The sequence below is a fragment of the Polyodon spathula genome, chromosome 40 (genome assembly GCF_017654505.1).
Source record: "Polyodon spathula isolate WHYD16114869_AA chromosome 40, ASM1765450v1, whole genome shotgun sequence".
NCBI lineage: Eukaryota > Metazoa > Chordata > Actinopteri > Acipenseriformes > Polyodontidae > Polyodon > Polyodon spathula.
Genome location: NC_054573.1, coordinates 2,926,056 through 2,936,210, shown reverse-complemented (window position 1 = coordinate 2,936,210; position 10,155 = coordinate 2,926,056). Strand labels below are relative to the sequence as shown.

General features: G+C 42.0%; 1 protein-coding gene across 1 annotated transcript; it reads right to left on the bottom strand.

The window, feature by feature from the left end:
- Positions 1-636: 636 nt before the first annotated feature.
- LOC121304899 (homeobox protein otx5) lies at positions 637-7,696 on the bottom strand. The gene is made up of 4 exons (XM_041236320.1): positions 7,584-7,696; positions 2,517-2,823; positions 1,587-1,738; positions 637-1,266 (listed from the first exon to the last, which is right to left on the bottom strand). Exons 2-4 carry the CDS (start codon positions 2,611-2,613, stop codon positions 637-639), a joined length of 879 nt encoding a protein of 292 aa, XP_041092254.1. The 5' UTR covers positions 2,614-2,823; positions 7,584-7,696.
- Between the last annotated feature and the right edge of the window lie 2,459 nt (positions 7,697-10,155).

The following is a 10,155-nucleotide window of genomic DNA, read 5'->3' as shown; positions in this document are numbered from 1 at the left end:
TAAAACGAGAGTCTTATTTACAGCATATAGAGGACAGGAGAGTTAGACGTGCCCATAATCATGAAATTTCACGCAACGAGATGAGGTCACTTTATCATTACAATATTGACGCGCCAGAAACCATCTGAAAGGCAGTATTTTCGAAATTATAACATTCCAGTCCATAAAAGCTTTATATTGTCGCGTAAACGCATTGAAACCCTATTGTTTTGTAGTCAATTTAACGTTTTTTTTAAGATGTTCTAGGACCGGTGTTTACCGTGGATTCCAGCATTCTAACTCTGTGAATAGATAGTGCCGGGTAACGTCCCTCTTTTGAGTCTTTTTCTGCGGTTCGGTTTTTTCTAATTTTTTTTCCAAAAAAAAAGTTGTTTAAGATAATGATTATAATGATATATATATAAGATATATATATATATATAATATAGATATATATATATATAAGAGAATTATGTATAATTATAATATAAGTCATTTGTTTACGATTAAGCAGTAAACACACAAACCTGTAAAGAAATAAGCAAATAATTGGATACAAAACCTGTTAAAAGAAAAAAAAAACATAAAATTTTTTTTTATTGTTTTGTTTTTTTTTTTTTTTTTTTTTTTAATTATTATTATTTATTTATTTATTTATTACAAAACCTGGAATTTCCACGAATTCTGGTCTTTATAATCCAAACACTCTGCCGTGTTGAAATTCAGCTTCCAAGACCCGGACTGATCCTTATAATCCAGACAGTCCACCGAGCTGAACCCGAGCCCCGCAGCCCCGTACCCCTGAGCGGACAGAGAGGCAGGGGACTGGCTGAGGTGTCCGCCCATGGTCGGCGTGGAGATGGGGCTGAGAGCGCCCCCGGGGGCTGAGAGCTGCGAGTGCATGGGGGAGAGATAGGAGCCGCAGTCAAGCCCGCTGAAGTAGGACGTGGAACCGCCGTAGCTCTGACTGTAAACCGGCGCCTGTGTGTATGTCATCGGGTAAGCAGCGGCGCGCTGCATGCAGGGGGTCGTCGAGACTGAGAGGGGGTCCGGGATGGGAGAGATGGAAGCCGGGCTCCAGATTGACACCGTGGCGCTGGCGCTGGAGCTCGGGGTGACGGCCGGGCCGCCGACTGCCCCGAGCGGGCTGTACTGCCCGTTGGTGCTGGTCTCTGAGCCGGTCTCCCGCGGCGGGGAGGTCTTCTTCTTGGCGGGCCGGGGCTTCGTTTGCCCGCTGCTCTGCTGCTGCTGCTGGCGGCATTTAGCTCTGCGGTTCTTAAACCAGACCTAGAAGAGAGAACGGGATTGAGGACTGAGTAAAAACACGGAAATAATAATAATAATAATAATAATAATAATAATAATAATAATAAGAGCGACCGCGTAACCCCTTGCATGAATCCACCTGTCTATTATTAAGGACATTTTTAATACACCCCTTTAGGTCGTCATGCTGTATAGATCCTATGGAAGTCGTTACCGGCATGAAAGGGGTTAAATCACAATGCGTTATTTGTCCTCAATGACCGATATGACTTTGCACAGTCCTATTGCAATGTCTTGTACCTGTCGGCTGTGCGTTGCGCCGGTTTTTGCGCGTTGCTCACCTGCACCCTGGACTCGGGCAGATTGATTTTCAGAGCCACTTCTTCGCGCATGAAGATGTCTGGATAGCGCGTCTTGGCGAAGAGCGCCTCCAGAATGTCGAGCTGAGCGCGGGTGAAAGTCGTTCTTTCACGTCGCTGCTTGCGTGGAGTCGCTATAGAAAGAAGAAAGAAGAAGAAATCGGGTTAATATATATATATATATATATATATATATATATATATATATCTATATATATATATATATATATAATATATATATAAATATCTATACTGAGATATGAAAAGGCCAGGGTCTGTCTCCCGTGCCACACCTAAACACATTTGTGGTTATAAACTGTCCCCATATCGACGTCACGTCTGCAGTTTTTACAATTTTTAAAAATTTAAAGGATTAAGTATAAAGTTTTTCATAAATTTAAGTTAGTCTATATTATATTTCAACAGATTTCATTCAAAAGGAAAGATAATTTCCATATTAACTCGGCCATAAGAATAGTAATATAATAATAATAATATAATATATTATTAATAATAATATAATAATATAATATTATAATTATATTATTATAATTATTAACGTTCTGTAACAGCAATAAAAAATTATTTTATCATAATAGCACGTTAATTTATATTTATTTATTAATGATACTTACGAAGTTGAAATTGTTCAACTTGCACACAAAAGAATAATCATAAATAATAATAATAATAATAATAATAATAATATGATATTATCATATAATAATCAATAAACCAGTTCTGAAGTCAATGTGTTAATTATGCAGGGTGATGCACTACGTTGTAAATATATGTATATATATATATATATATATATATATATAATATATCTATCATATAGATTATATAAGTATATATGATACATATATAATTTAATGAATACTTCTTTAACCCTAATAACACTCTTCTTACACGGATACCCGACGGCGGAGTGCAGCAGGTCAATCCCGGGTCCGGACAGGGTCAGCCCGTTCATGCCGTAGTGCGGCTGTTTCATGTAGGACATCATGCTCGGTCTGTCCGGTTCACTCTCGCAGTCTCTCTCGGTCTGTCCGGTTCACTCTCGCAGTCTCTCTCGGTCTGTCCAGTTCACTCTCGCAGTCTCTCTCCCGGCTCTCTAGCTCGCTAACCCGGCTTCCTCCCCGCCTTCCCTCGCTTCTCGTTCACACAGCGAGAGACCCGGCTCCACTCTCTACCAAACTGTTTATATTCCACGCTCCTGTATGCGGGTCCACACAGAGATTAGGGTGAATACTACAGGCAAAATGTATGTATATAAATATACATATAATATATAAATACACGGCTAACTCAAAACGACTCAGACGTCCCTAGTAATTCCAACTGAAGTTATGTACCCTGTTAGTCTCTCTCTCTCTCTCTCTCAGCAGTGACTGACGCTCACAAAGACACGTAACTTTGCTTTTAAGAGCCTGCTAATTAAATTAAGAAGTTTGAGAGGACAACCCCCCCCCTCCCCCCCAGGCCATTATTCATTACTGTACATCCCCAATTACCTCCTCGTAAACTCCCACTGGGTGGGCATTGATAGTCAAATGGCACAGGGGTATATGGGTGATATTAATTGCCCCCCCCCCCCCCCCCCCCCCCGAACTACCCTCTTTATTCATAATACTAGCCAATACGCTGCTTTCAGCGCCGATCATGCAGCGAGTTCATACACACTGAAATGGTCGAACAGGGGACCGGGGAACGCTCTATAGGAAAGCGAAGGTTGAATATGATTATTACAGTATTATTGATTATTGTTAAATTAAAGTCTCGCCGATAATATAGTAGCGGGGCGGGGGGGAGGGAGGGGGATAACAATACAAAAACGACGAACCAGCAATAAATTCACAGTGAAACATATGCCTTCCGCAACAGCTGCTGGGTTTATTTTACTGTTATATTCGTTCGTTGTGGTAACGCGTTGTTTTTTGGTTCTGTGCGTCTAAATGATCTTTAAAAAAAAAAATTATACATTGAAAGAAACGAAACGGTCTGAGTTTCTAACCTGTTATCGCCCAAGATTCGTGTCTACTTTCTAGAGGTTTGGTTTTATTGTCCTGTAACCCAGATACTAAACTTGAAAGAGTTTCTGTTTGCGCGGACGGGACGGGAAGCAAAATCGTTCTCAGAACTCGGACCTTTCGGAAATATCGTTAATATCACATTGCAGTTTCATTATAAAAAAAACGATCCATTATAATGTAACATAAAAAGTAAACCGTCTTCTCTTTGAAATATAATAATAATAATAATAATAATAATAATAATAATAATAAATAATAATAATAATAATAATAATAATAATAATAATAATATCCACGATTAAACTCTGGTTTGAATTTTCAAATCCGGTTCTGCAGTTTGCATTGACGGTCCCTCTCTCTCTCTCCAGTTTTGCTGCAAGTCTCTTCAACAGGTTACTGAACCGCACCGAGCTCTCCAGCGCTGATAGCAGGGTTAAATCACCTCATACCTTCCGGAGAGGCGAGTCGAACTACGGAGCTTATCGACCCATTTACAATTAAAGACGCGGTTGATCTGCTTGTGCGTTTAACATCGTGTTTTAATCCACACTTTTTCCGCTCTCTGTATTGAGGTCCAGTTTCAAAGGGAATGCCTCTATAGGCTGTGAAACCCCTATTCTATAGGCTGTTTCCATAGGCTGATCTATAGGCTGTGAAACCCCTATTAGCCCCCCCCCCCCCCACTAATCCAGGTCCACTTCCGAGATAATCCTACAGGCACTGCACAAAATAAGTCCATATCCGAACAAACTGTGTTTAATCCTACTTTAGGATCCAAGCAACTGTCTTTGTGCTAAACGGTCGGTGGTGGAGGGCTTCACAGAGGTTTTCCCAGTGAAAATTCTCTCCTCCCATGTGTCCTCCTTACAGAAAGATATTCTTGTTCCCCGGGTCGACACGAATTAAATTAATGACAAGTCCATAGACAAGTTAACTGTGTTTAATTACGCGGCACTGTCTGGTTTTTGAAACGGTCCAGTGACTGGAGGCGCTTCACAAAGTTTTCTAAGGTGAAAACGCTCTTCTCCTGGGACCCTTAATCCAATAAGAATCTTTACTATACTAATGGCTTTTTCCCTCGAAAATTTATTATTATTATTATTATTATTATTATTATTATTATTATTATTATTATTTATTTATAAATAAATAACAATTTGGTTGGAAAAATTAAGCAAATATTATATATATATCTAAATATAAGTAATATAATTATATATAGATTAATAATATATATAATCCATATATATATATTCTTTTCATGATATCACATAAATATTAAGGAATTAAGGATTATTTTTTTTTGTTTAGTATTATATGTTGTAAGAATCTATCTTATTAATATAGGATTTAAATTTAAAAACCCCCCCCCCCAACCCCCCCCCCCCCGCCCCACCCCCCCCAGACACCAAAAAAAAAAACACCCACACAGGGTCTAAGTCATTTCTTAAGCTGGAATATTTGTGCACAACCCCTAATCTCATCCCCCCCCACCCCCCCCCCCCCCCCCCACCCCCCCCCCCCCCCCCCCCCCCCCCCCCCCCCCCCCCCCCCCCCCCCCCCCCCCCCCCCCCCCCCCCCCCCCCCCCCCCCCCAAAAAAAAAAAAAAAAAAAAAAAAAAAACACACGCGTGCTTTACTTTCAAAGCTGTTTTGTAAACCAGCTTGCTGAGTGCAGTAGAGCAGGAATGTACCCGCTCTACACTATATACTGCACTACGCGTCTATGGCATTGTGATAACGAGACCACCTCTCCACTCCACTGCTACCCTCCCTCCCCCGCTACTCGACCCCCGAGGGAGCAATTACAGCGACAGGCTCGAGTGGGACCCCTCTTCCCAAATCCGAAAAGATTAACCCGCTGGACAACTGCTCCTCGACTGCGGGAACAGATACATTAAAACAGAAGCGATCTGCAGCTCTACCTAATCCCTGTAAACAGACACATTCTGCAGCTGCTATCGTTTTAAGCACACGGTGCCGGCCTGGTATTGATGCGATGTTGTGTAATGTTTTTGACCTAGAAAAAAAAGTAACATTCACGTGATGCAACACATGTTTTGTAAACAAAAAGGTTTTCTCTGGTTGAAGGTAAAGCATAGGGAAGCATTGTAAAGCACAGAGAGGTCTGGTAAAGCATAGGGAAGCATTGTAAAGCACAGAGAGGTATGGTAAAGCATAGGGAAGCATTGTAAAGCACAGAGAGGTCTGGTAAAGCATAGGGAAGCATTGTAAAGCACAGAGAGGTCTGGTAAAGCATAGGGAAGCATTGTAAAGCACAGAGAGGTCTGGTAAAGCATAGGGAAGCATTGTAAAGCACAGAGAGGTCTGGTAAAGCATAGAGATGCATTGTAAAGCACAGAGGGGTCTGGTAAAGCATATGGAAGCATTGTAAAGCACAGAGGGGTCTGGTAAAGCATATGGAAGCATTGTAAAGCACAGAGAGGTCTGGTAAAGCATAGGGAAACATTGTAAAGCACAGAGGGGTCTGGTAAAGCATATTTAAAAAAAAAAAAAAAAAAAAAAAAAAAAACACAATCCTTCTATTTACATAAGATAAATTAACCACTTATAAACACAATTGTACATACATAAATAAACCACTTAACAAATTCAATGTATTTCATATACAAATACACCAATATGTCCCAAGATTTGATATGCGAAGCGGTTCCTTTGAAAACCGGTACCCGGTTCCTGCTTTGGAACCGACGAAACCGTTATAAATATCGAAACGGTTATAAATATCGAAACGGTTATAAATATCGACCCGGTTCCAGTACCGATTATTAAAAGGAAACTTTACATTTTGCCACAAAAATTACATTTTTTTGACTGCAACTGACACTTTTATACTTAGAGGGAGAAAAGAAATCGCGCAGATGGCGGATGTGATGCAGTTAGTTTGATTATGTTTTGTTCTGTCCTTGTTGTGTCCTTGTTGTGTCTTTCTAATGGTTTTTATGCTGACGTAGACCCTGTAGCACCAGTGCTTGTTTACTTGTATATAAGATGCACCTCACATATTGACACACGGACACGGTATACCCGGTTCCAGTGACAGATACCCGGTTCGGACCAGATTCCAGAAAACTCTTCAAATGCACACCATTAAAATATGCATCTCTCTCTTCACATCTTTCTTTAGCCTTTTCACGTATGCTGACTTATAAAAAAAACTCTCGTAGTCCATTTTTTGTAGATATCAGAACATATATATATATACATATATATAATATATATATCTATATATATATATATATATATATATATTATATATATATATATATATATATATATATATTACGTCTAACTTTGCGGAGATTTACTATTGCGCTGTAGGACCGAAAATAAGGCGGTTGCCTCATCGAAACCAATTCCGCCAAGCAACCTACTCTCTGAAGCGTTTAATCTAAACTTTTTTTTTGAGTAAACGTAAAACTTTATTTTCGCCGCCGGCAGAACGTCACAATTAAGTCCGTCACCGGCCGCGAAGAACGGGCCGCGCTGCTGTCCGTCGGCGCAAGCGATCGTGCGCCGTTGCCTTGGAGAGCAAGCATTCCTTCACAAAATCTAACCCTGCTCACTCTCTTCCGAGCTTTTTTTTAAAATTTTTTTTTTTATCTATATATATATTGAAATTAAAACCCTCTCCCGATAACTGGAAAAAGAAAAGAATCCCAAGAAACACAAAAACACATGAAAAAATAGATCCACACAAAGTTAGAGAGATAGAGAGTGAGAGGGGGAACTGTCCACTTGATCCGGGGTGCTGAAACAAAAGCCGTTGGTTTAGATCTTCATAATTTTATCAGGACGCGCTAAATCTCCTTTAAATCGAGATTACTGTAATAACCGGGGCTGCAGGGCTGTTGTGTAAAAAAAAAATCATAGTTAAGCATTAGGACCGATAATGTGCTTTATCTTAAAACTAAGCAACTTACCTCCAGATCACCAAATCAAAAGAGGGATATTCTGAGGGGCTTCGGAACCGCAGAACGAAAGAGAGACAGAGAGACGAGAGCGGCGGAGAGAGAGAGGGACGGAGGAAGCGAGGGAGAAGTTGAAGACGAAGAAGAAGGAGACGAAGAGGAAAGACGGAGTCTGGACTTCGTTTGTCAATAAGAAAAAAAAAAGTTAGACGGAATGAAGTCGGCAGCGGTGAAATGGGCAAGATTTAAACGAAGGAGGGGTGATGTCATCGCTCGCTGGGGCCCGTGTCACTGGACGAGAGGCGTTGGGTCCGAGGAGGGGCTGGGTCAGATGGGCTGAAACCCGCCTGTCACGATCTCTCTCTCTCTCTGTCTCTTTATTAATATGGGTTGTTTTGTTGCGCTGGTAATCCTGAAGGGAGGTATAGGTCGATGGTAGATACTGACTGTACTCTTTTACTTGGGTTAAAGTAACAAGTGCTGCCCTGAATATCTGTGTGTGTGTGTGTGTGTGTGTGTGTGTGTGTGTGTGTGTGTTTGTGGGACACATCGACATTACTTACACACAAAAACACTGACAGTGCTGTTTCAAGGGGAATTCGTGTGGTGGTGTGTTCCACAGTGTTTTACACACAGACACTGTGAATGTGGTCTGTCTGTGACTGTGTGTCATCCATGTGTGTGTTTGTGTGTGTGTGTGTGTGTGTGTGTTGTGTGTGTGTGTGTCTGTGTGTGTGTGTGTGTGTGTGTGTGTGTGTGTGTGTCTGTGTGTGTGTGTGTCTGTGTGTCGGGGTGTGTGTGTGTGTGTGTGTCGTGTTGTTGTGTGTGTGTGTGTGTGTAAGTGTTGGTGTAAAAATTAGTTACACACAACATGGTTGTAATGATGTGGTATCTAGTGGTGTTAGCAGTGTGGTTCCCTGTGTGTGCCAAACGTGTGGCAGTTTTTATCATTGTTAACACTATACTTTTACATAGTTTACATAGCTGTTCCATGAGCACATTGTGTTTTTTAATGGATACTATGGACCTCTCCTCTCTGTGCTTTGCAATGCTTCCCTATGCTTTACCGGACCTCTCTGTGCTTTACAATGCTTGCCTATGCTTTACCAGACCTCTCTGTGCTTTACAATGCTTCCCTATGCTTTACCAGACCTCTCTCTGCTTTACAATGCTTCCCTATGCTTTACCAGACCTCTCTGTGCTTTACAATGCTTCCCTATGCTTTACCAGACCTCTCTGTGCTTTACAATGCTTCCCTATGCTTTACCAGACCCTCTCTGTGCTTTACAATGCTTCCCTATGCTTTACCAGACCTCTCTGTGCTTTACAATGCTTCCCTATGCTTTACCAGACCTCTCTGTGCTTTACAATGCTTCCCTATGCTTTACCAGACCTCTCTGTGCTTTACAATGCTTCCCTATGCTTTACCAGACCTCTCTGTGCTTTACAATGCTTCCCTATGCTTTACCAGACCTCTCTGTGCTTTACAATGCTTCCCTATGCTTTACCACACCTCTCTGTGCTTTACAATGCTTCCCTATGCTTTTACCAGACCTCTCTCCTCTCTCGTGTGCTTTACCAATGGCTTTGCCTATGCTTTACAGTGGCGTGACTTGTGTGCTTGAAACTGTCGCAACACACTTCTTTATAAGTGAAGGGTTGGCATGGTGTGTAAGGTTGTAAGAATAAAAGAGGGCATAGTGTCGTTTCCCGATGGAGAGGTCAGTCCATCACCCATTATGAGCAGTGTGGTATTGTAAGAATAAAAGAGCATTCCCGATGGAGAGGAGTCCGATCAGCCCATTTGAGCAGCTGACTGATCTCAGAACTTTGTCAAGTCAGGTCTTAAAGGATCCCAGTGATTCAGCATCGACAGCGAGGGATGGGAATGAGACTCCCGTTGCACAGCAGTGTGATCCAGTCCAGGTTTTGCTACCAGCTTGATCAGCCCCCAGTGTGTCTAGGCAACAAAGCTCAGGTGTGTCTTATTAAGCTCCTAGTGAAACCAGGACTGGATCACACTGCTGTGCAATGGGAGTCTTATTTCCATCCCGGACTGGATCAGGTCCACTGCAACAATCCTTGACTGCATGTAAGGAAGTCGTTGATTTTCATCCGTCTAGTAAGGTAAAACCCATTCCATCCCCTCACCCACTCTCTGTGTGAAGAAGAGTCTCCTTCAGCAACATGACTAGGCAGCCCATTCCATCCCCTCACCACTCTCTGTGTGAAGAAGAGTCTCCTTCAACAACATGACTAGGCAGCCCATTCCATCCCCTCACCACTCTCTGTGTGAAGAAGAGTCTCCTTCAACAACATGACTAGGCAGCCCATTCCATCCCCTCACCACTCTCTCTGTGAAGAAGAGTCTCCTTCAACAACATGACTAGGCAGCCCATTCCATCCCCTCACCACCCTCTGTGTGAAGAAGAGTCTCCTTCAGCAACATGACTAGGCAGCCCATTCCATCCCCTCACCACTCTCTGTGTGAAGAAGAGTCTCCTTCAACAACATGACTAGGCAGCCCATTCCATCCCCTCACCACTCTCTGTGTGAAGAAGAGTCTCCTTCAGCAACATGACTA

Bases quoted from the DNA above. Each gene is read 5' to 3' on its own strand.
- LOC121304899 (XM_041236320.1), bottom strand. From the start codon at position 2,613: ATGATGTCCTACATGAAACAGCCGCACTACGGCATGAACGGGCTGACC. The intron at 1,739-2,516 runs GTAAGAAGAGTG...TTCTTTCTATAG, and splicing joins CTCCGCCGTCGGGTATCCGT to CGACTCCACGCAAGCAGCGA. The intron at 1,267-1,586 runs GTGAGCAACGCG...TCTCTCTTCTAG, and splicing joins TGCCCGAGTCCAGGGTGCAG to GTCTGGTTTAAGAACCGCAG.